The sequence below is a fragment of the Mesoplodon densirostris genome, chromosome 13, assembly GCF_025265405.1.
Source record: "Mesoplodon densirostris isolate mMesDen1 chromosome 13, mMesDen1 primary haplotype, whole genome shotgun sequence".
NCBI classification, from domain to species: domain Eukaryota; kingdom Metazoa; phylum Chordata; class Mammalia; order Artiodactyla; family Ziphiidae; genus Mesoplodon; species Mesoplodon densirostris.
Genome location: NC_082673.1, coordinates 60,596,226 through 60,623,353, shown reverse-complemented (window position 1 = coordinate 60,623,353; position 27,128 = coordinate 60,596,226). Strand labels below are relative to the sequence as shown.

The following is a 27,128-nucleotide window of genomic DNA, read 5'->3' as shown; positions in this document are numbered from 1 at the left end:
AAAATTACAACTAGCTAGTAAATATAACAAAAAAGAAACAGACTCACAGATATAGAGAACAAACTAGTGGTTACCACTGGGGGTGGAATATCAGGTTGGGGGAATGGGAGGTAAAAACTATTGGATGTAAGATAGGCTGCAAGGATGTATTGTGCAACGTGGGTAATTTAGTCAATATTTTGTAATGACTGTAAATGACTGTATCCTTTAAAAATTGTATAAAAAATTAAAAATTAAAAAAACCCAATGGAAAAATAAAACAAAACAGAAAAACCCCAAAGAGATGTAAACTAGGAAAGAAAAGATAAGAAAAATAGAGGACCAGTCTATGAGAAAAAATAACTTGAGAAAATGTTTCCACAATTGAAAGCTCTTAGGTTCCAGATTTTTTTTTTTTCCGGTACACGGGTCTCTCACTGTTGTGGCCTCTCCTGTTGCGGAGCACAGGCTCCGGACGCGCAGGCTCAGCGGCCATGGCTCACGGGCCCAGCCGCTCCATGGCATGTGGGATCTTCCCGGACCGGGGCACGAACCCGTGTCCCCTGCATCAGCAGGCAGACTCTTAACCACTGCGCCACCAGGGAAGCCCCCAGATTTTTAAAAAAGTCTCGCAGGAGGGAGGAAAGAGTATGCAGGGGGATAGGGGCAGGGTGGGGAGGGTAGGGATGGGGGAGGACGCCAAATTTCATACAAATGATCACAAATCAGAATGACATCAGATTTCTCAACAGCAACTTCAGAACCTAAGGAACGTGATTTCCATCCAAAACTTTTATATCCAGCCAAGCTATCAATTAAATAGAGAAGGCATAAAGAGATGTTTGAAATGCAAGGTCTCAAAAAACATTACCTCCCTGTAAAATCAACTATACTTCAATAAAAATCAATCAGTTAATTAAAAAAAAATGTTACCTCCCACATAGGAAGGTACTTGAAGATGTTTTGGGCCAAAATAAAAGAAGCAACCAAGAAAGAAGACACAGGATCCAGGAATTCAACACAAAAGAGAGGTCAAGGGGATCCTCAGATTAATGGTGAAGGCAGATTCTGAACCAAGAGCTGTGCCACTCGCCTGGAGAGCAGCTAGCCCAGGACTGCAGCAGGTCAGAAAGTTCCAAGGGCAATTTCTTCAAAAAGAAAAAAACTGAAATAATTCCTAATGTGCTTGAACATGTTGAAAGGAGATTTGCACAACCGGAGGACAGTTTAATGTGAATCAGTGATGAGTTCAAATTAAAAAAAAAAAAATTCTTAGTGCAGCAAAAAAAAAAATAGTGTGAAAGGAAAAGTAATCACAGTATATTACATGGTTCAGCTGAAACAGTGTTAACAAAATGTATCAGTAGAAACAGTGAACACTGATCTAACCAAACTATGTACAACTATGTTGGGAGTGGTGCAGGTGGGGGTGAAAGAGAGAAATCCTCACCTTCAATGTGGATAATTAACAGATCAGGCCTTAAACTGAAACATCAAGACAAGATCTGCATATTATTTAGAGACAAGTAAATACCAAGAGAATCAGTTGAAAGAGGTGAAAATAATGTCCCCTTGGGAATTGAAAAACTAGGAAGTTGTAACAGGGGGCTGTTGATTTTCATAACAAGCCTTACAGAAATCATTGACTCTGAAGTATGTGCATGGATAACTGAAAAATATTTAAAAATTTTTAAATTTAAATTTAAAAATTTTAAATTTTGGATCAAGTTACTCTCCTGGTCATAACAATTACAAGGCTTCTCACTGCTGTTCGGGTGACATCTCAGATCCTTATTACCGCGGACAGGGCTCTGTGTGATCCAGCCCTGCCTACTCCTCTCACTCACTGCTCTCAAGATGCTCCAACTGCGCTGCACTGGCTGGAGGCCTGCCCCAGGCCTTTGCACATGCTGTTCCTTTCGCTAAAAATGTTCCCATGTCAACCCAAACCTGGTGAATCCCAAGCCCTCTTCAGTTTTTTGTTTTTTGTTTTTTTTAAAAGGGCGTATGCGTTTTGTTTTTTTAAAGAAGATGTTGGGGGTAGGAGTTTATTAATTAATTAATTAATTTTTGCTGTGTTGGGTCTTCATTTCTGCGCGACGGCTTTCTCCAGTTGTGGCAAGCGAGGGCCACTCTTCACTGCGGTGTGCGGGCCCCTCACTTATCGCGGCCTCTCGTTGCGGAGCACAGGCTCCAGACGCGCAGGCTCAGTAGTTGTGGCCCACGGGCCCAGTTGCTCCGCAGCATGTGGGATTCTCCCAGATCAGGGCTCGAACCCATGTCCCCTGCACTAGCAGGCAGACTCTCAACCACTGCGCCACCAGGGAAGCCCCCTCTTCAGTTTTTAACACAAACGTCGATACCTCAGAGGAGTCTTAGCCGACCCTTAGATTAGGGTACATTTCTGAGTTTTATTTTCCCATAGTACCTGGCTTCTCCTGTAGCACTTACAATGACTGTAATTCATTAGCTGTGTGAATCAGTTAATCTACCTCTTCTTCTACCTGTGTTTTCCAACACAACAGCCACTAGCTACAATGAGCTATGTAAATTTAAATTGACATTAAAGAATATTAAAAATTCAGCTGCACTAGTCCCATTCCAAACGACCCATAGCTGTCGCTAATGTATCGGACAATGCAGACACAGAACCTTCCATCATCACAGGAAGTTCTATTGGACAGAGTTGCTCTGACTGTAAACTCCACAAGGGCTCTTCATAGATCAATCCTGAGTGCTTAGGACCATGTCTTGCACTTTGTCAGGGCTCCCTAAATAACTGTTGAATAAATTAATTCATTCATTTTTTAGGGTAAAAAGTAGGGACACTTCGATGACTAGGAGGATGTCAATATTTGGTTCACCTTAGTCTCAAGCCCTTCAGTAATGTCTATTTCTATATCATCCCAATAGCAAAACCTGAACCAAAGAAAATTAAAACTTAGGTAACAAAATAAATAAATATTCATGACATCATTTGAGGCATAATTGTGGAGTCAAGTGATTCATAAAGGCAAAAGGAGTACATTGCATCCAGAACTAGATTCTCGATTTGTCTTATGAACCAACCATTCGAATTAACCTGTAAGACATGTATTTTCAGAGTCCCTTTGGATGTAAGCATCCTAATGTATCTGTGACTGTAGTAAGCTAAGTCACTTTGGGCATTGTGGAGTATAAATCCACTTTAGATGCTGTATTCAGCATTATACACAGAGAAAGAGATTAAATAGATATGATTTTCTCTTAAGAGGATTATTACCAGGGTTTCAAAGATGCCCAAGCACCTCATTAATGGTTAATGTGTTCATTGGGTTTGAACAAATTCAACAAACCAGAGACACATTCAAATATATTTATCTGAATAAACCACTCTGGAGATTTAAAAACTAAAATTGGATCTTTCTGGATAACAATAAATCACTAGCTCCCTCTCCCCAACCTGCTGGCTATGGGAGAACCTGCTTGCCAGTGTCCTGCCCATATTCCAAAACATGGAATCTGTCTTCAGGTGCTCCCCTGTGACAACATCTTCATTTCAAGCCCTGATTCAAGGAGGTCCCTGGCAACAAAGAAAGTATTCCTGAGGCCTGAAAAAAACAGTCTGGGAAAGCAGGGCTCTCTCTTCCGTGATGAATATGTAGTTTCTACCTCATTTTTTATCTGCCTCCCTCACCTCTTGTTATCTCACTCTGAACAAAAACCACAGGGTAGCCCTGAGCGTTTCAGGAGCAGAGACTGGTGGAAACAAGTGCTTCTGTAATTACAGAAGCAAGTGGATTCTAAGAACCAAGCATGACACGGAGTGGCAGAAGTTTAAATTCTGGGTCCCTAAAGGAACTTGTGAAAAGATGACCTCCTCTCCCAAGATATATCTGTGTCCTGTACCCACAATGTGTGTCGTTTCAGGGAAAAAACAACGGCGGCCCTACTCGGACGACAGTTAGAACTAGGACCTCTGAAGTTGAAATTGTATAACCTAGAGGAGGGAAGGACATGGGGAGGTGCACAGGGGGACAAAGCCACAGCCGTAATGAATGATGGCTAGTGTTTACTGAGCACTGCTGAGAGCTGAGTCTTTGACATACATTACACCACTCGATCCACCCCATGACATTCTGGGGGTGCGTTGTATTACTTTTTAAAAGTGGCATAAAGAAAGTAAATGCTGTGTGGCCTCATCTGCAAAGTGGGTGTAACCTGACCTCACAGGGTTGCTAAAAATATTCAGTGAGTTTTGTTATGTGGTTAGAACAGTATCTGGCCAAAAGTAAATAAAATACACAAGTATTTGTTATATAAAAACAAGCAGGGACTTCCCTGGCAGACCAGTGGTTAGGACTCTGTGCTTCCAGTGATGGGAGCCCGGGTTTGATCCCTGGTTGGGGAACTAAGATCCCACAAGCCGCACAGCACGGCCAAAACAAAAAAATGTAAATCCCTATTTTAAGGATCACAGATTTTAAAAATGCTTTCTGGGGGCTTCCCTGGTGGCGCAGTGGCTGAGAGTCCGCCTGCCGATGCAGAGAACACGGGTTCATGCCCTGGTCCGGGAAGATCCCACATGCTGCAGAGCGGCTGGGCCCGTCAGCCATGGCCACTGAGCCTGCACGTCCGCAGCCTGTGCTCCGCAACGGGAGAGGCCACAACAGTGAGAGGCCCGCGTACCACTAAAGAAAAAAATAAAAAAATAAAAAAATTAAAAAAATTAAAAAAATAAAAATAAAAATGCTTTCTAGTTTGGGTCCTGTGGCTGACAAGCTGTGGGACTTCAGGCAAGGCCCTGAAGCTCACACGTCTTGATTATCTCGTAAAGACTTCAGGACTTGTGCTTAACGATTATGTGGATCCCTTTCAGCTCTAAGCTTTTTCTGATGAGTACAATTTCTCTGTAACTCTTCCTTCACCTTACTCCCCTGTCCTCATGATCTAGCGGTCTTAACAGGTGCAGAGAGGGGGAGTATGGAAAGGCACGGGGACGTTTTGGATTGTGTTGGTGATGAGAACCACACTGCAATTTGGTGGCAGGGTCAAGGGATACTTAATGGTTATGACTGCATACAGCAGCCCCACCCCAAATGCCAATGGTTTCCCTATGGAAAACCCAACCAACCTCAGAATGTTGGTAGAAATCTTGCAATTCATAGAAAAGCAAAGGGAAGTTTTTCTGTCAAAGCAATGGAACCACACGGCCATGCAGCCACACAGCCATATGGCAAAGTGGCTGGCCAGCCATGCAGCTGTGCAAATTGTGGCCGGATAGCTATGCTTCCATATACTCATGGAGCTAAACAACTGCACAGCCATGGAATCATGCAGTTATGTGGTCATGTAGCAAAGCAGTCATGAGGTCACTGCAGCACACAGTTATGTGACTGTGCAACCACACAGCTAAATGCCCATGGAGCCGTGCCCGAAACCCCACTGTGTTACAGCCAAGCAATGAACCAACATCTTCTTCAAATGCAAGAGAGAACAACAAACTGGTGTTTGCCTATCTTGTCAATCTCAGAAAACATTAATGGAGCTCCTATTTCTCAGACAATGAGCAGAACAAAATTTCTGCCCCCAGGAAGCCCTCATTCCTGCAGAAGGACGGATCTGTGCACATGCACCCAAGGCTGACCAGAGAGCAGTGGAAATAATGATTAGAAGAAAAAGAAGAAAAATAGGGAAGTAGAGAAACAGATTGGTTCTACCTGTGGAGAACCTAGGGCGGTTAGGAGGTTTTGCAGAGGGCATGGCTTTGGGGTTGGATTTGTGCGATGAGCAAATGTGAAGGTAAAATGTTCCATCTGAGCGAGCAAGACTAAAGACATAAAGAAGAAAGGAAAGGGCAGGCCTAGGAAGCAGTGAGGGTCAAGAGTGTGGAGCTGGTAGGGATAGAAGGTTCAAGCCAGAGGCCCAAGGGCCTAGAAGGCCATGCTGAAAATGTTCATCATTTGTCCAGTGGGAAACAGGGCTCATGAAACATTTGGGGGTCTGAGTGACAGGATCACATCCATGCTCCAGAAAGATCTTGGCAGGAGTGCGAGGAATGACTGAAGAAAGGAAAGGTCAGAAGTAAACGCGAGGCTCAGAGCCTCCATGGGGGTAATCCCAGCCCTGCTTCCCACTGCCCCGGGAACGAAGTCCACACTCCTGCCCGTCACCCACAAGGTGCTACTACATATTCCATCCCTACACACATCCTCTCCTACTATCCCCCTCCCTCAGTTGCCTCCAATCACTGTGGCCTCATTCTGTGCCTCCATCACATCAAGCTCATTCCAGCCTCAGGGCCTTTGCACTTGCTGGTGGCTATCCAGGAGCACGCTGGCCCCTAATGTTCACAAGGCCAGCCCGGCTTTTCCCTCACAGTTTAACTCACATACCACTTCCTCAACAAGGCCCACCCCGACCACACAATCTGTTAGCCCTCACCCTATCCCAAGCTCCATTTATTTCATTACCTTGGTTTTTCTCGTGGTGCTTACGAATATCTGAAACTGCTCTGGTGATTTACTTCTCTGCCCATCACGTTACCCCCAACCTGAACGTAAGCTCCAAAAGCAGAGCCTTGTCTGTCTCGTTCACTGCTACAATGTCTGAAACAGTGCCTCCGACCGCCCACAGCGGGTGCTGAAGAATACTCGTGGGAAGGAAGGAAGGAAGGGAGAAAAGAAGGTTGTTCCCTGGCTGAGAAATCCAAAAACTTCAGCTGAGCCTGTGGATTAGGGAGAGACAAGTATGGGGCAACGAGAGAGGAGGGGGATGCCCGCCTCACCATCAGGATGCCCCACATGCAGGAAGGTCAATGGGAGGCTGTTCAAAGGTGAGCATTAAGGAGGCCCTGAGCTAGGGCACTGGTCCTGGGGCCTGAAAACAACTATTCATTCCAAGAGACATTTCAGACACAGTCTGTGGGATTTGGTGACACATCAGATGTGCAGAAAAAGAGAGAGAATGATGGGAATAAAACAAAAATAACTTTGAAGACTTGCACCCAATCAGAGGATGACTGTGGTAAACTGAGAGGGAACGCACAGTAGGAGGGGCAGGTGTGTGGAAGAAGAGGTGAATTTTGGTTGGCAGCAGCCAGATGTCTTTCGAGCAGTTGGAAATGTGATGATTCCCCAGCAGTGAGCATGCTGAATGAGGAAAGGGAGCCAGGACAGGGCATGAAGAGCCACATACCTATGGGGGGTGGGGTGAGGGGAAGCCAGGAAAGAGGAACCAAAAAGGGAGAGTGAGGCAGAGAAGATGTAATCAGAGGTAGAAGGGAAACTCACCGGTGGCGGGGGCGGGAAAACTCACCAGCAGCGGGGGTGGGGTGGGGTGGGGGTGGGGGGGTGGGACACGACTCAGGGAGAAGGTTGATTTCCGAAGTGGGGAGGAGGGTGTGGGCAGAGGAGACTAGCCAGATCAAGGCAGTGCTGAAAGCTGCAGAGGGGTCAAGGGCAATGAGCGCCGACTGCATTTACAATATCGCTCTTTGGGAGAAGAGCTTCAGTGGATTCGTAGGCACAGAAATCTCCTGTAACGCAATCTACTGGGTGTGCAGGAACCTGGACCCATCTGCGTCACCCCTGTGAGACTTGGGGAAAAAAGGAACTGATGAAAATGCTAACTCGCACGAGGCTTGCGGCGCCATAGTGATCAAGTCCTTTGTTTCTGACCCAGGAGTCTCATGTCTTACCAGCTTCCAAGACACTGTCACAGGCCAACTTGTCAGGTAAAACCTCAGACCCTTAACGGTTCTTCAAACTGCCAGGCTCTTCTAGAACCCTGCTGTTCTTTCATCAAGGGATGGTGTCTAATTTCCTCCCTTTGAATCTGGGCAGGTTTGTGACTCACTTGTAAGCAATCGAAGGCAGGAGAAATGACACCGCGTGACTTCCAAGGCGAGGTCACGAGAGGTAATACAGCTTCTGCCTTTTTAGCTGGGACACGTGCTGGAGCTCGGAGTAGTTATGTAAACAGTCTGACTGCTCCGAGGTCACCATGCTGTGAGGAAGCCCAAACTAGCTCATGCAGAAAGACCATATGGAGAAGCTCTGGGACTGTACTCATAAGGAAAGATGCCCAGCCAGCCCCAGCTGCTCCACCTGAGAGCAAAAACCCAACAATTTCATTCATCAAATAACTTTAGGGACTTTTTGCTCTTCAAAATATCTCAGTCATCCTCAAAGGATGAAGATTCCCAACTACTGAATATGGTCAAAAGAAGAGGCCTAGGGATGTAAACAGATTGTATACACCTAGGAAAAAGGCAATTTGCCCATAATCATATGAAAAGACAGTGACCTCACTCACAGTGATGCACATTACAACTAAGTGACAATTTCTTACCCATTAAAGTGACAAAAAAACCCTAAATTGGACAATATAATCTGTTGGCAAGGCTATGGGACAACAGGCACTCTCAGACACTGCTGATGGGAATGCAACATAGTACAAGTGCTGTGGAGGGGAATTTGGCAGTTCCTGCTTGCATTCAGCCTTTGACCTAGTCATCCCACTTTTAAGAATCTACTTAAAGATACACTGGCAAAAGTGAGAAAACACATGGACAAAAGTCTAGAAACAACCCCAATGAACTATGACATATCCACACAATTGAGCAATATGTAGTTATGAAAAGAAATGAGAAATTTATCTATATACTGCTCTGAAGTGATCTCTGGAATATACTAAGTGAAAAGGCCAACATACAGAAAAAACAGAGGGTATAGTATGCTACTTTTTATCTTTAAAAGGGAGCATGTGAATGTATGTGTATGTGTGTGTGTTGTGTGTGTGTGTGTATGTATATACTGTATAAATATATGAAAAAATAACCAAAACTAGAGGAGGACAAAGGGAACAGAGTAGATGAGGCAGAAATAAAAGTTAGACTTCCTAAATGTAGCTTGTTTTGTAGATTTGTCATTGGATCCATGTAAATTTTTTACCTAAATATAAAACAAAATTAAACTGAAGTTTTAAAAAGCAACAATTTGGCCACAAAATGAAACAAATAGCCTACCTCTATGGCAAGTTGACAGCTTAACGATACAGCAAGAAATTATTTCAAGTTACTGTAAAACACAGCAATCTAACTGTATATTTCTATTATACTACACCTTAAGGACAAAACCCCATAAAAATCTAAAAATATTTTCAGTAACATATTGTTAGATATATAAAAAGTAAATAAGTACTTCTAATGTTGTTAGGAACCAAGATTTTCAGCACCTAAAAAAAAAGAACAAATACAAAAATAAAAAAAAATAAGAAAAGGGCTTCCCTGCTGGCGCAGTGGTTGAGAGTCCGCCTGCCGATGCAGGGGACACAGGTTCGTGCCCCGGTCTGGGAAGATCCCACATGCTGTGGAGCGGCTGGGCCCGTGAGCCATGGCCGCTGAGCCTGCATGTCCGGAGCCTGTGCTCCGCAACGGGAGAGGCCACAACAGTGAGAGGCCCGTGTACCACAAAAAAAAAATTTACCTTAAATGTAAATGGATTAAATGCTCCAACCAAAAGACACAGACTGGCTGAATGGATACAGAAGGAAGACCCATATATATGCTGTCTACAAGAGACCCACTTCAGACCTAGGGACACATACAGACTGAAAGTGAGGGGATGGAAAAAGATATTCCATGCAAATGGAAATCAAAAGAAAGCTGGAGTAGCAATACTCATATCAGACAAAATAGGCTTTAAAATAAAGACTGTTACAAGAGACAAAGAAGGACACTACATAATGTTCAAGGGATCAATCCAAGAAGAAGATGTAACACTTGTAAATATTTATGCACCCCACATAGGAGCACCTCAATATATAAGGCAAATGCTAACAGCCATGAAAGGGGAAATCGACAGTAGCACAATAATAGTAGAGGACTTTAACACCCCACTTTCACCAATGGACAGATCAACCAGAATGAAAATGAATAAGGAAACACAAGCTTTAAATGATACATTAAACAAGATGGACTTAATTGATATTTATAGGACATCCCATCCAATCACAACAGAATACACTTTCTTCTCAAGTGCTCATGGAACATTCTCCAGGACAGATCATATCTTGGCTCACAAATCAAGCCCTGGTAAATTTAAGAAACTTTAAATCATATCAGGTATCTTTTCCGACCACAATGCTATGAGACTAGATATCAATTACAGGAAAAAATCTCTAAAAAATACAAACACATGGAGGCTAAACAATATAATACTAAATAACCAAGAGATCACTGAAGAAATCAAAGAGGAAATCAAAATATACCTAGAGACAAATGACAATGAAAACACAACGGCCCAAAACCTATGGGACACAGCAAAAGCAGTTCTAAGAGGGAAGTTTATAGCAATACAATCCTATCTCAAGAAACATCTCAAATAAACAACCTAACTTTATACCTAAAGCAATGAGAGAAGGAAGAACAACAACAACAAAAAAAAACCAAAGTTAGCAGAAGGAAAGAAATCATAAAGATCAGATCAGAAATAAAGGAAAAAGAAATGAAGAAAACAATAGCAAAGTTCAATAAAACTAAAAGCTGGTTCTTTGAGAAGGTAAAAAAATTGATAAACCACTAGCCAGACTCATCAAGAAAAAAAGGGAGAAGACTCAAATCAACAGAATTAGAAATGAAAAAGTAGAAGTAACAACTGACACTGCAGAAATATAAAGAATCATGAGGGATTACTACAAGCAACTCTATGCCAATAAAATGGACAACCTGGAAGAAATGGACAAATTCTTAGTAAAGCACAACCTTCCAAGACTGAACCAGGAAGAAATAGAAAATATAAACAGACCAATTACAAGCACTGAAATGGAAACTGTGATTAAAAATCTTCCAACAAACAACAGCCCAGGACCAGATGGCTTCACAGGCAAATTCTATGAAACATTTAGGGAAGAGCTAACACCTAGCCTTCTCAAACTCTTCCAAACTATAGCAGAGGGAGGAACACTCCCAAACTCATTCTACGAGGCCACCATCACTCTGATACCAAAACCAGACAAAGATGTCACAAAGAAAGAAAACTACAGGCCAATATCGCAGATGAACATAGATGCAAAAATCCTTAACAAAATACTAGCAAACAGAATCCAACAGCACATTAAAAGGATCATACACAATGATCAAGTGGGGTTTATCCCAGGAATGCAAGAATTCTTCAATATATGCAAATCAATCAACGTGATACACCATATTAACAAACTGAAGGAGAAAAACCATATGATCATCTCAATAGATGAGGAGAAAGCTTTTGACAAAATTCAACACCGATTTATGATAAAAACCCTGCAGAAAGTAGGCATAGAGGGAACTTTCCTCAACATAATAAAGGCCATATATGACAAACCCACAGCTAACATCATCCTGAATGGTGAAAAACTGAAACCATTTCCACTAAGATCAGGAACAAGACAAAGTTGCCCACTCTTATTTATTCAGAGAAGAAAAAGAAATAAAAGGAATCCAAATTGGAAAAGAAGTAAAGCTGTCACTGTTTGCAGATGACATGATACTATACATAGAGAATCCTAAAGATGCTACCAGAAAACTACTAGAGCTAATCAACAAATTTGGTAAAGTAGCAGGATAAAAAATTAATGCACAGAAATCTCTTGTATTCCTATACACAATGAAAATTCTGAAAGTGAAATTAAGAAAACACTCCCATTTACCATTGCAACAAAAAGAATAAAATATCTAGGAATAAACCTACTTAAGGAGACAAAAGAACTGTATGCAGAAAATTATGACACTGATGAAAGAAATTAAAGATGATACAAATAGATGGAGAGATATACCATGTTCTTGGATTGGAAGAATCAACATTGTGAAAATGACTCTACTACCCAAAGCAATCTACAGATTCAATGCAATCCCTATCAAACTACCACTGGCATTTTTCACAGAACTAGAACAAAAAATTTCACAATTTGTATGGAAACACAAAAGACCCCGAATAGCCAAAGCAATCTTGAGAGAGAAAAACGGAGCTGGAGGAATCAGGCTCCCTGACTTCAGACTATACTACAAAGCTACAATAATCAAGACAATATGGTACTGGCACAAAAACAGAAATATAGATCAATGGAACAGGATAGAAAGCCCAGAGATAAACGTACGCACATATGGTCACCTTATCTTTGATAAAGGAGGCAAGAACATATAGTGGAGAAAAGACAGCCTCTTCAATAAGTGGTACTGGGAAAACTGGACAGCTACATGTAAAGGAATGAAATTAGGGCTTCCCTGGTGGCACAGTGGTTGAGAGTCCGCCTGCTGATGCAGGGGACACGGGTTTGTGCCCCAGTCCAGGAAGATCCCATATGCCGTGGAGCGGCTGGGCCCGTGAGCCATGGCCGCTGAGCCTGTATGTCCGGAGCCTGTGCTCCGCAACGGGAGAGGCCACAACAGCGAGAGGCCCGCGTACAGCAAAAAAAAAAAAAAAAAAAAAAAAAAGAATGAAATTAGAAGACTCCCTACACCATACACAAAAATAAACTCAAAATGGATTAAACACCTAAATGTAAGGCCAGACACCATCAAACTCTTAGAGGAAAACATAGGCAGAACACTCTATGACATAAATCACAGCAAGATCCTTTCTGACCCACCTCCTAGAGAAATGGAAATAAAAACAAAAATAAACAAATAGGACCTAATGAAACTTAAAAGCTTTTGCACAGCAAAGGAAACCATAAACAAGATGAAAAGACAACCCTCAGAATGGGAGAAAATATTTGCAAATGAAGCAGCTGACAAAGGATTAATCTCCAAAACATACAAGCAACTCATGCAGCTCAATATCAAAAAAACAAACAGCCACTCGTTTATGTATCTTTTCCTATGGCTGCTTTGGTGCTAAAAACAGCAAAGTTGAGTAGTTGCAACAGAGGTCAGTGGCCCATGTAGCCTGAAATATTTACCATCCGGGCCTTTACAGAAAAGGTTTGCCAGGCTCTGATCTAGGACCTCCCTTCTCTACGAGAGGTCCAAGCATCACTTGAGAGCTTGTTAGAAATGCAGAATCTTGGCTCCACCACAGACAGAGGGAATGCCTCTCAGTGTTGACCTAAAGAAGCTGTTAAAAATGCAGGAGTTCCGGCCCCACCCATCTACCATATTTGAAGCCCCAGGTTTGGGGTGCAGGCTTTATTTTAGGTTTCCCAAGAGAACCTGATGTGCAGCCCTTGGGCAAAGTACCTCACCTCCCTGACTTCCCCAATCTGTAAAATGGGGGTAACAGAATGAGATACTGAATACGCAAGTCCTGGCACGTGCTGGGCACTCAGTTAACAGAAGCCACGCTCACGAGGCAGTGGCTATGCTCCTTAGTGTTGGCACACACATCACTTATCTCCCCAGCAAGCAAATCTGAACCTGGCTGCTATGAAGACTGTCCTTGAAAAGTGACTCTTGGACGTAATAATTTATGGACGCCTCGTTGTCAAACATGACTGTTGTTTATGGAGGTGTTTAAACCTGAATCGTCCCTGCTGTGAAGGGCACTGGCCATCGCCACTTCCCTTGTAACTGCTGCTGTGCTGTGCCCTGTTGTTATGGTGACCAGTTTCCCAAACAGCCCTGCTATTTTCTACAAATTCTTTCGGTTTCCCATGCCCTCAAATCCACCAGACCTAGAGACAATAGCAGGGTGATTTTTTTTTAACTTTCACAGGAAATACTGTCAACTCTTTAAATTAGACAATTGGCTGTCTGCTGCTTCTCCAGCAGAAGCCCCCAGCCCGGGTATCAGAGCGACCCTGCACAGTGAACCTGCACAAATGTTCCCACTAATTGGAAATCGGTACCACAGAGGATCAGCTGGCACATCAGTTTCTGGCTGGCATTAACTTTGCAAGAAAATGAAGCGGAAAACAAGGAAATGTCCACCACACGTCACGTGTACGCAGCACAGAGTCTGATGTCAAAAGACCACTTTAAAAGATATCGGTTTGGGGGCCTCCCTGGTGGCGCAGGTGGTTGAGAGTCCGCCTGCCGATGCAGGGGATGCGGGTTCGTGCCCCGGTCTGGGAGGATCCCATGTGCCGCGGAGCGGCTGGGCCCGTGAGCCGTGGCCGCTGGGCCTGCGCGTCCGGAGCCTGCGCGTCCGGAGCCTGTGCTCCGCAACGGGGGAGGCCACAGCAGTGAGAGGCCCGCATACCGCAAAAAAAAAAAAAAAAAAAAAAAAAAGATATCGGTTTGGGCTATTGCTGCAGTATTTCTGAAATTAGTTCAATATTGGCACATGTAACTTTTTCAGCAAATATTCACCTTTATGAATTCACTTGACACATGGGAAAGCTAAAAACACACAATTATTATTATTATATATTATTATTACAGCAAAATCTTAATACTAGTAATTATGTTGTCTTGGTTTCTGGCAGACCTAAGCCCCTCCCCTCTCTACTTCCTTTTCTCCTTTCCCCTGACTCCTGCTACTCTTCTCTCCTCTGACATGGTCTTCGGATGAAAGGTACATGCACCTGCCTGCAGCCTACCCAACATCTGTTCTCCCCGTTTTTTCTTTGCAAAAGGACCCGTTACTTTTAGGGGGTCATGAGCCCAGCTAAAAGTCTTGACTTCCTAGGCTCTTGAAGCCTGTGATAGCCATGTAACACGGTTCTGACCAGTGTGACATGCGAGCAAAGTTTACTGGATGCTGGGAAAGCTATTCTTTTACAGATTGAAAAGAAAACTTAGGTGGAATGCTTCTTTCTATCTTTCCCCCTTCTTCCTATCTAAAATAAGATGCCACAGCAACTTGCAACTATGAGGATGAAATCCACACAACAAGGATGGCAAAACAATAAGCTCAAAGAGCCTGGGTCCTTGATAGCGGCCTTGAGCAGCGTGGCTACCAATCTCCAGACTTTTTGTTAAGTGCAGAAAAAAAACGGATGGCCTCAGCTATTGTTACAACAAGGAACAACCTCATCAGTGGACCTAGAATCCAAACAGGCAGGTCTGAGGAGAGAGGATGGCTAAAGATGTTTAAAAATGCTGAGGTGGCAAGAAGGATATACAATAGGTGATTGGAGGAAAAGATGGGAGAATTCACAGAAAGTCTTCCATTTTTTTAGCGTCCAGAGGGCAAGAACAGAATAATATCGGGAGTATTACATGGGGACTAAGACAGCATATTAATAAGGAACTAACAGAACTGCTGAGAACTGGTAAGGACACTGAGGTTCTAGGCATGAATCACTACTGGATGCAATGGCCAACACTCATGACTTTCAACAGCAATGCCAAGCAACTCAGAAACAGAGGAGGGGTGACCCCGGGTTTGCGATTGGTGAGATGAGTCCAGGGGGAGATTGAACAGGCGGGGGATCCTGGGTGCCAGGATGGGCAGCACTGAAACACTATGCCCTTATTCTGCTTTATTACCTTTAAGGAAGAGGAACCAGTGAAGAAGATAATGGAAAAGAAATACCACAATGCTGGTCTTAGTACATGTGAGATAAAAGGAGCTATGTCGAAGGAACATCCTCAGCAACAGCAACCAGGGGATCCAGAGGAGGATTCGCAGGAAGAGCTCGTGCAAGAGGTGGGGACCAGCACAGTGGTTATGGGAAAGTATCCAGGTGAGGTGGTCATCAAAAGAGCTGCAAACCATACTAAATTGTTCCATTTGCAACTTATCCCCAACAGGTGGTGGAGCAGTATTTTCCAAATTGAAGATTCACTTAAAGGTGGCCCCTGCCACCTGCTGATAGCAGTTCAAACTAAATTTATTGTATCAAGTTCCCGAACTGGAAGTATGATGCTGGGTCCCTCTGGAGTTTAATTCTGAGTTCTCATTAAAAGAAATTTGCTTTCATTGCTTTATTTCTTAATTGCTATGCTTCAGAATCAATTTGTGTTTTATGCCCCACCCTCCCCAGTATGGTAGAGCAAGTCTTGTGTGAAAAGCCCAGTGTGACCGTGTCATGATGTAGTAGGGTCTTACTGGTTTTTTAATAAATCCTTTTGTATAAAAAGAAGAAAGAAACACTATGCCCTTCATACTTGTGAGTACCTGAATTCTGCAACGACTCCCATCTTACAATGTGGAAACTGAAGCCCAGAAAAGCTAAGAAACTTGCTCAAGGTCACACAGCTGGTAAATGTCTGTCGTTAAAGTCTAATTCCCTAACCACTGAACTGTACTATCTCCAAGCAAAATAACAAGGAAGATGATGATGATGATGATGATGATGATGATGATGATGAAGAGAAAAGTTAGGACACTGGTCACATGAGAAGGAGATTGTAAACAGAGATCAGATCTGGCTGAGTGGTCCCGTAGGTGTGGCTGCAGTGCCTTGGAGGAAAAGGTCTAGAGGCTCTGGGTTGGACTTCCAGGCTGAAGGGCATCTAGCTAGGAGCCGCTGACTCGGCCTTGCCCAAATGCCCATTAAAATGCCTATGAAGATAGAAAAAGACCAGAACTCACAACATTACCCAAAGTAAAGGACTAATGGACAACCTAATCCCGGAATCTGGGAAAAATTGGCACTATTCGTAAAGCAGACAGAGCTAGATTAAGGAAAATCTACTCAGGCTTCTGGCTTTGCTTCATTACACAGAAGCCACATGGCAAGATGTAGGCAGACACTCCATATCTATTCTGTCTGACACAGAGACCCAGAGCTGCAGTGTATGGGGTTGTAGCAACCCCAACGCTGGGCAGCTAACCTGCACGACCTCATGGGCATTCGAGACTCAGACAGAGAGCTGGTACACACACACACACACACAGACACACACACACACACACAGACACACACACACACACACACACACACCATGTTTCTACATCCATAAAGCAACTCTAAACCCCAGCAAACATCTAGGCAGAATATAAAACAGCATCCTCAGCCCGAGCCAATTGTGGGGGATGGAAGGGAGGTGAAAGGGGGAGGTGGAGGGGTTACACACAATGGACTCACACTACGCATTAGCCTAGTATATAACTTACCTGAATTCAACTATGTTTGCTTAGCACTGAAAGAAAACAGGGAGAAAAATCCCTTCGCTGATCCACGGTCTTTGCCCCCTGCTCTTCCCCCATTCAAACTAGACTTTGGCTGCCACCACCTCTAAATATTTTCCCGAACACAAAGAAACAAAAGTTATTTTTCTTGGCCTTTGAGCTTCCAAGCAACTTGAGGGATATTTTTCCCATGCCCCCTCAAACTTTAAACATAAATCCTACAGAAGATACAATGTGCACCATATACACCTAGATGCAGGTCCTTAAGGGCAAAACCTAAATGTTACAGAGGCGTTATTTCCTTCTGTGTGCTTCTCTGCACTTTCTAGATTTTCTTGAGGAGCAGCCATTTCATTTGAAACCAGAAAAAAATCTTACTCTGCCCAAAGACTATTCCATCTTTAACGAGCCCATCAGGTGAGTGGGATGCAGGTGATTTTCTGAGCAGCCCCGGCAGCCCTGCTTGGGGACACTCAGCACAGGCAGGGGGTGGCATTAGTGTCGCAGAGCTGCATGTGTCTCTTCAAAGACTCCTGTCATCATCCTTGAGAACGCTGGCAGGAGGCTCCCACTCCAAGTGGCTCATATTTTCAAAAAAGCCAAACCAGATGGGGTGGAGGAGGGCCCTAAATTTGTGCTTAGTCGTTAGCACTGCCCTGCATTTAGAAACTAGAGAACTGGATTCTGAGCTGGGTGCTTCCACTTCCTGGATGGGTGATCCCGCTCAATCTCTTTTATTATTAGTATTGTTATTTCTTAAATTTTATCATAGTTGATTTACAGTGTTGTGTTTAAACCACTCAATCTCTGTGTTTAAACCACTCAATCTCTTAATCTCACCGAACCTCATTTCCTCATCTGGTAGATGGTGATAGCAATGATTTCTGAGGTTATTTTATTTATTTTTTATTTTATTTTTCTTTTTGCGGTATGCGGGCCTCTCACTGTTGTGGCCTCTCCCGTTGCGGAGCACAGGCTCCGGATGCGCAGGCCCAGCAGCCATGGCTCACGGGCCCAGCCGCTCCGCGGCATGTGGGATCCTCCCAGACCGGGGCACGAACCCGTATCCCCTGCATCGGCAGGCGGACTCTTAACCACTGCGCCACCAGGGAGGCCCTGAGGTTATTTTAGAGAGTTATGTAAGCTAACATCCCAAGAGAAAAATTCTCACCTATAGTAGATGCTCAATAAATGGTATTTGAATATAAATGACAAGGAAAGAGACCCAATCTCTGAAGGAAGTGTGAGGTAGTGACCACAGAAATCCTCTCTCTTACTATTTCCAAATGTTCAGTGTCTGTGCTCATAAATACATGTTTATTAGTCTTCTGTAGCTGCTGTGACAAAGTACCACAAACCAGTTGGCTTAACAGAAATGTATCGTCTCACAGTTCCAGAGGATAGAAGTCTGAGATCAAGGTGCTGGTGGGGTTGGTTCCTTCTGAGGGCTGTGAGGGAGAATCTGTTTCATGCCTCTCCTGTAGCTTCTGCTGCTTGGCTGGCCATCTTTGGCCTTCCTTGGCTGTTCAATCTCTGCGTTCATCTTCACATGGCATTCTCCCTGAGTGTCTGTCTGTCTGTGTGTTCACATTTCCCTTTTCATATGGACACCAGTCACATTATATTAGAGTCCACTGTAATGACCTCATTTTAACTTGATTACCTCTGTAAGTACCCTATCTCCAAAAAATGTCACATTCTAGAAAAGAACATAGGCAAAACGTTCTGACATAAATCACACTAATGCTTTCTTAGGTAAGTCTCCCCAGGCAATAGAAATAAAAATAAACAAATGGGCCTTATCAAACTTATAAGCTTTTGCTTATATAAAATGAAAAGTTTTGCATAAACAAAATGAAAAAACAGCCTATGGACTGGGAAAAAAATATTTGCAAACAATGAGACCGACAAGGGCATAATTTCCAAAATATACAAAGAGCTCATACAGCTCAATAACAAAAAAGCAAACAACCCAATAAAAAAAATGGGCAAAAGACCTAAATAGACATTTCTCCAAAGAAGACATACAGATGGCCAACAGACACGTGAAAAGATGCTCATCATTGCTAATCATTAGAGAAATGCAAATCAAAACCACAGTGAGGTACCACCTCACACCCGTCAGAATGGCCATCATTAAAAAGTCTACAAATAACAAACGCTGGAGAGGGTGTGGAGAAAAGGGAACCCTCTTGCACTGTTGGTGGGAATGTAAATTGGTGCAGCCACTATGGAGAACAGTATGGAGGTTCCTTAAAACACTAAAAATAGAGTTGCCATATGATCCAGCGATCTCACTCCTGGGCATATATTCAGAGAAAACTCTAATTTGAAAAGATACATGCACCCCCATGTTCATAGCAGCACTATTTACAATAGCCAAGACATGGAAACAACCTAAATGTCCATCAACAGATGAATAAAGAGAGAAGACGTGGCACATATATGCAATGGAATACTACTCAGCCGTAAAAAAGAATGAAATAATGCCACTTGCAGCAACATGGATGAACCTAGAGATTATCATACCAAGTGAAGTAAGTCAGAAGGAGAAAGGCAAATACCATATGATATCACTTATACGTGGAATCTAAAATGTGACACAAATGAACTTATTTGCAAAAGTGAAACAGACTCATAGACATAGAAAAGAAACTTATGGTTACCAAAGGGGAAAGAGGGTGGGGGAAGGATAAATTAGGAGTTTGAGATTATCAGATACAAACTACTATATACAAAATAAACAACAAGGTCCTTCTGTATAGCACAGGGAACTATATTCACTATCCTGTAATAAACCACAATGGAAAAGAATATGAAAAATAATATGCATATATATGTATAACTGAATCACTTTGCTATATACCAGAAACTAATACAACATTGTAAATCGAATTCAATAAAAATAAAATAAAAACCAAAAAATGTCACATTCTGGAGGTTAGGACTTCGACATATACACTTGGTGGGACACAGTTCAGCCCACAGCAACAGTCTGAAAGAGCTTTATCTCTGGAGAGAAGGAGGCAGATGGGCGGGGGGGGCAGAGTGGGAGGGGAGCACGTGAGGAAGTGAACTCTGCTGCTGGCTGAGCTGGAAGGGGCTGGACCACAATGTGGCTCAGGGTTCACCCACTCAGTCTCCTCTACAGATGGAAACAAAGGTGGCACTGGGACCAGCCAGAGAGCCTCTGTAGGAGTCCTGGCAGGGTCAAATAGTCTTCTGAGAGGGACTAGAGACCATGGGCCTGACACAGAAGGGCTCCTGGGATGAAAGCCCAGGCACCATGGGTAAGGAACAACAGGCTCAGACTCCCGGCTTCACTAAAGGACAGAATGGTCTTACCTGCGGGAAGGGGCTGAGGGTCACAGGTGCACAGATCCCAGGCTGGAGGCAGGACCTCCAGGGGCTGGGGGGTTGTTGAGTGCACGAAAAGACTCCCTGCTGATTGAGAGGGGACTCTCTTCCTTACAGTGGGGCCCAAGCCTGGAGCCTTAAATTCATTTCTGATCAGAGCCAGAATAGCTTTATCTAGTGTCCAATGAAGACACGGTTCACTGGACTAATGTCCAAGACAAGATCATCTAAGATAGGACTCAGGTAAGAGAGTACAAGACAGACAGACAAAACTCACCTGCCTAGCTGGATCATTCACCCACCTAGGTACTTTTACAGTCATTCAGCACACATGGGGTAGATGCCAGGCACGCAAATGCCAATCACACAGTCCGCAACCTGGCAGAGCTCACAGGCTAACCCGAGACACAGACGGGAACAAGCCCGGCGGTGCTGTGTGACCGCTGCTCTCACTGGGCTGGACAAAGCACCTGGAGAGCCTGGGGCAGGACGGGTGACTGCTCAAGAGACCAGGGCCATGAGAGGTGAGACTTCCTAGATGTGGATGAACTGCCCGGGTTTGCTGCCACCTGTTTCTTGAAGTGATTTCTGCAAAATCGCCCTTATAACAAAGGGGCTTGTGTTTGGCAAAGGGGGCGTAGAGAGGTGGGGATGTTTTCTTACTATACAACCCATCAGGTAGACAAGAACCTGAAAAGGACGAGCAGATGGAACTTTTGAGGAAAGAAAACATCATCTCTGGGCACTGCAGGAAGAACGAAATGGACACAGAGCAGTTTTAGGAGATGTATTCATTCAAGAGAGATCGCTTGAGGTCCTACTATAGCCAGGCCCAGCGTTAGGCACAGGACTACAATGGCCAGTGGAAAGACACCTTACCTAACTAACGGAGCAAGTCATTCCCACGGGGGAAGACCTTAGTCAGTACTTGTTTGAATATCTTGTCATAACCTATAATGGAAAAGAATCTTAAAATTTACATATATACATATATATATATATATATAAAATCACTTTGCTGTACACTTAAAACTAACACAACATTGTAAATTAACTATACTTCAATTTAAAAAATTGTTTGAAAATATAACCAAGTGGTAACAGGTATATAGAGAGAGCTGGGGGAAGCAGGGAGGCTTATCCACCAGGAAGCCCCTGGTGGGTTCTGCACAGGTGCCCTCACTCAAGGAGGGAATGATGGTAACCGGCTGTGCAAGTCTGCAGGAGCAGTCCTGCTGCCTTCTGCAGGGAAGCCTCCTGCAGGGGTCTGTACACACTGGGCCCTCCCCAGGCAAAATGAACTACTCAGTCCTCTGCACTCCCCCAGCACCCTTCCTTCATGCTGTTCCAGTGTGCACCATGCTGACCTGAAGTGTGTCCACCTGTGTCCCCTATACTATTAAGTTCTTCAGGTCGAGGTACATCTTTGTGCCAGCGGTATACTGAATAAACAAACGAGCAAATAAATGTCCTTTATCTTTAGACTTCCAACATAGGGCAACGAAGACCTAGACTATTGTCTTCATGGCACTATCCAAATGAGTCAAGGTCAGTAAGTTCAAACATTAAACTAAAACCAACAAGATTAGCTTTAACAAGAAGAAATATAAAAATCCCAAATTTGGGATATGGAAATCAATAGTACAAATGTAGGATTCATTAGGGGAAAAAAATTCACTCATTCCACAAACATTTATTGAGTGTCACCTATATTCTAGACACTGTTCCAGGTGCTGGGTATGTAGAGTGAAAACCAGACAATGTCACTGATGTCACAGAACTTAAATGTGACTAGAAAGAAAGATCTAAGGGTTTTAACTAATTGCAAGCTTCATGTGAGTCATCAAGGTAATATGGCAACAACAACAGCAGGAAAACAAACAAATCCTAACCTGGTTTTACCTGCATCGGGAAAGGGTCAGTGTCCACATCATAACAGACCTCATATTTCCTTCTGCTGTTCAGCTGATGTCAGCAGCTTGGAGGTAACCATAGGTCCCCTTGTATCAAGAGGGACTTTGACAAATCAAACGGTGCATTTGTAGGAATATGGTCAGTCCCACAGAAGTCTGAGAAATGACGGAAGGAATTGCATGTGTTTGGCCTGGCGGACCAATGGTGAGAAAAAATACAACAGCAATCTTCAAACGTTGAAGGAACGATCTATGTGAGACCAGGTGGAAATTAGAAGGCAGCAGGAAGAGTTTCTTGCAAGGGAAACTGCTCCACAACGGTATGGGTAGACCTCCTTCCCTAGGGAAGAGATATCCCTTCCTCAGAGATGCTGCAGAAGAAAACTGTGCTGAGACCAGACTAGACTGCCAAGAGACCACACTAGACTTGGAGTTCCATCCACTGTCAAATCAAGAATTCTACAGTTGATCCCCCCATTCATCAGGAAGGCAGGATTTAGGAGTGAGTCTAATTCTGCAATCTTCCATCTTGCATTCACTAAAGCACTTAGAGCAATTTAAAACTATAAAGTAGAAGCATTTTAGAGAAATTTGAAATGTTTTATTCTCTAGAGACATTAGAAAAATACTAACAGTAAAAAAGGGGAGGGACCTGCCAATGCAGGGGACACAGGTTTGATCCCTGGTCCGGGAAGATCCCACATGCTATGGAGCAACTAAGCCCGTGCGCCACAACTACTGAGCCCACGTGCCACAACTACTGAAGCCCACGCACCTAGAGCCCGTGCTCCACAACAAGAGAAGCCACCGCAAGGAGAAGCTCACGCACCACAACGAAGAGTAGCCCCCGCTCGCCACGACTAGAGAAAGCCCGCACGCATCAATGAAGACCCAACCCAATGCAGCCAAAAAGAAAAAAATCTATAGACTATCTAAAATAGTCTATGTCCTAGGGATCTTTAAGGCTGTAACTTAAGGGACTCGTGATTAAACTGAGGTGAAGCCAGGACGTTAGTCATGTATGGAATGGCTGGGCTAGGCTGGGGCAGAGCAACCTCAGAGACCCCCTTTCTCCACAGGAGACCCCCTCAGACCACAGAGGTCAAAATCAATCCAGCAAACCGATTTTATGAGAACGAAATCACACCAGACCAATTTAATTTCCTCCTGTGACAGAGAGACAGGCTTCGATGACACAGAGAAGCAATGGATATCAGATACTGCGGCTTCAGTTAGGTCTTTAATTCCAGCCTACGTAATAGCCAAATCTAAACATCGAATTCTGCTGGCAAGTGGAGGTGATCCCCAAACACAGAGATCAAAGGCTCAGGATCACGTAAGGATCCTGTAAGTAAGGAGAAGAAGGAAAGAAACTCTCTCCTTTGTGGAACTGGCAGAAAAACATGCCTCCTTCCTGCGGTGAAATGCAGAATTTATTCAACAAATACCGAACACTTGTCATGTGACGTGACCTCCACCTGGACTGGACTAAGAGAAACAGAAATGAGGTTTACAAGCAGATGTGCTTAAATAGGGCTTTTTGGTAGATATGGGTGTGGAGTTGAGGTTGAGGGGTGGTGGCGCTACAGAAGAAATGGCATCTTTGAGCTGGGCCAGGGGTTTCAATGGGGTAGGGCAAAGCTGGGGGCACTTGTTAAAGAAAAGCTGTGGGCTCAGAAAGACACTTGAAGGAATCTAGGTTAAACTCATTCAAGTGGGAAAACATCAGCAGCAAGGGATGCAAGGCAGAGCAAAGGGGGAGGGAATCTAGGAAGAGCTGACACGGGAGGGTAGGTTTAAACGGAGAGCCTACTCATTCAAGAAAATCCCAGCCGGGGGCTCCACAGTGTAGCTGGCTAAGCACAAGATGCATTAGTCCACTCCCTGCCCTCAGAGTTCCTGAGGCTGGGATGGCTAGAAGAAAAGTGGCTTCAATTTGCTACTAAAGGAGAGTGACCACGGGCCCAGAAAGAAAGGACTCTTGAGGACTGAGGGAGCTGGGGGTAAGAACTGTGAAAGGACTGGGAGGCTGTGCAGTGCAGACTGGGGCAACTTAACTGAATCCCATCTGCCTTCAACAGATGACCTTCAGAGAGCCTCTCCAGCTCTAGAGTTCTAGTCATGAAGCCCTTAGTGATGATTTTACAATCTGAATTACCCTAAATCCAGCTTTTCCTTTTGTCCCCCCATCAGAAAATAGTTGATGGAAACAGGAAAAAGTGGCATTCTGGCTTCTTATCACCACACAGTCACTGCGGGCCAGTGGGTGCCCCCCAGAAGACTGGAACTGAATTCACAGGTGGTGCACTGGCAGCAGGTGGATGAGGCTGGGGGAGCAGGAGGGAAGAAAAAAATAAAGGATGCTGGCTAATCTCGCAGGGTGGCTGAAACCCAGGAGAACTATCGCTTTCTCCAATGACCCACTCTGACCAAAGATGACCAGTTGCTAGTCTGAAAAATCCACAAGAATCAAGAAGGCATTTTTCTAAAGGCTCTAAAGGGAATGCCAGTGGATTTCCAGGGACGGCTTGAGTCCATCTTGATCTTAAGAAATGTTCCTCTCCTCTGAGGCTGATGGAAATTTCTAGGGAATTGAAATGATCCTGCCCATCTAAGTGTCTTGCCAATTTCAGGGTGCTATTCTGAGACTGGAGCTGAGCCCTTCCTGTGAATGATTCAGGTCTTCAGGACCACTTGCCTGGCAGGGCTGTCCCATGTTTGGTCGGGTACCACGAATGAGCATGCTTGTCCCGGACCCCCCCCCGTTGCAGGAACCAGATCTCATGATACATGATGGGACATGACTCAGGATGGCAGAGTAATAAATGAATAAGCATTGGAAACAAATAAATATGTACATATTTAGCCATCCCATAATAACTCTCTCACATTCGTACACATGTACACACACACACACACCATATACTTCCAGTCGCCAAGGCAACCATTCCCTGAAGCTGTACTTTGTTCTTTTCCACGTTAGATATTTTTAACCTTATTTCCTTGGAGTGCAGCTCTGGTCTTTTTGAGTGTCTCCTGAGAGGTACCATACCTCCTCAGGAAATGTTGTTACATCTAACATTTACCAGGTCTATTTTGAAGGCTCATGTCTTATCCTCGTTCTGACACTGAATTCAGCCAACACCATTTGAAAGCCCACTGAAAGCATCAGCAATTCGAAATAACCATTATGATTGCTACTGTGAGTCAGAAGAATTAGAGACAAATGAAGTATTATGCCTTGCACAATTTTCACTGATGGTTCTCGCTTAAAAAAAAAAATATCACAAAGTTCATGTGGAAAAGGACCCAGCTTGGTCCTAAAAGATGGAGTCAGAGTCTCAGGATTAAAGTGACAGCTCTTATTTAGGAGGCAGGAATTTAGGACTACTGATGTGTTAGGAGTACTTGACATTTCTCTCCTCCTCCTTATAATATATGCAATTGTTCAAATTAACCTCGTTTTCTATTTTAGATTTCAATATTCAAAAATGCCAGCAACATAAAGGGAAATAGTTAAAACATTCTTATACAAATACTGATCTGGCTTCTGACAACATCCATGTAATAAGCATTGAGGTTTTTTCCATTTAACGTCACTAACAAGTTTATGATTAAAGGTCAGTCTGTGGCAACAGTCTGTTTTCATCTCTACGCTACAATTATTACTGTCTGCTTTAAGAGAAAAAACAAAATCTGATTTGCGACTGGTCCAGAAAGTTCTTTGCATATCCTTCTAACAGATTTCTGCCAGAATGGTAAGAGTATTTAATTTATAGTCGTAATCCGCTTTCATGACCTGCCTCATATAAAGCATCGAGGCACCGTGGGGTAGAGAGGAAGTCCTTGCTATGAAACAACTGCTTGAAAAGTAAGCTGAAGTGCAGAACTAGTGATGGGGCGGCCGTTGTTTATTTTGCCCTGAACTAGGATTTTGGTTTTCAAAACCCGAGACACGGGAGAAAAGGGGGAAGCCACGAGGAAGAAACCACCCAGGTAATCTGGGCCAGTCTGTAAATCAAGGGAGAGAGGGGCCAGGCGGCCAGTGGATGGAGTGGCCCGGCTGGGTGCCCAGGCGGCCAGAGGAGGAAACGGGCCAAAATCCAGAGGAGGCGAGTCCAAGCGGGCGAGAAGCCTGAGTGGGCGGCGGGATAGGTGTGCGAGCCGCGCGGGCTGTCCTCCCACCCAACCCGTCCCCGGCCAATGAGCAGGCACGGGCGGAGGCCAAGAGGTGAGGGGTTTCCGCGAGGCCCAGGGGATTAGCTCAGCCTTTTGTAGGGGTCTCTGGTTGGCCCTGCTCCCTCGGCCTGGGTCGGTCAGTCTGTCAGCAGACAGGTGCTGTCTCGCGCCTCCTCCCGCGGCCCCAACACCACCAACACCATTCCGCACAGAATTCTCTGGGGGACTGGGCTGCCCCGACGCCCCGCGTCCCTCCCGCTTCCCCCTCCCGTGCCCAGCCTCCCAGCGCTGGGGGTCTGCGGGAGCCAGGCGCACTCACCTGCGTGCAGGCCGCCCGCCTCGGGGCCGCTGTCCGGGGTGGCGTTGCTGGGCGACGCGTCCGAGTCGGTGTACGTGAGCCATGTGGACTCCGTCTCGCGAGTCCAGCTCTCGTAGTAGCGGGGCTCGATGGCATCCGCCCGGCTCCCGCCGCAGCCCATCCTCCCGCGCTGCTGGCGCGCCCAGCGGCCGCTCGGTTCGCGGTTCTAGCGTTGGCTCAGCCCCGGCGGCGCAGCCCGGGCCGGCGAGGAGGCGGCGGCGGCGGCAGCGGCGGCGGCGGCATCGCGTCCCTCGACCCGCCCGCGCCTCAGCCACGCGCCCAGCTCCCGCGGCGCCAGCCGCCCCCTCCGCCGCGCCAGCTTCCCGCGCGCCCCTCCTCTCCTCCTCCTCCAAGGCCCTCCCCTTC

At 44.8% G+C, this 27,128-nt stretch overlaps 1 protein-coding gene across 1 annotated transcript in view; it reads right to left on the bottom strand.

Annotated features, from left to right (window-relative positions):
• The window catches only part of BAALC (BAALC binder of MAP3K1 and KLF4), an 89,395-nt gene extending 62,512 nt beyond the window's left edge, over positions 1-26,883 (bottom strand). The window contains exon 1 of the mRNA XM_060116235.1: positions 26,724-26,883. Coding sequence (XP_059972218.1) covers positions 26,724-26,883 — 160 coding nt within the window. The remainder of the gene's footprint in view (positions 1-26,723) is intronic.
• Between the last annotated feature and the right edge of the window lie 245 nt (positions 26,884-27,128).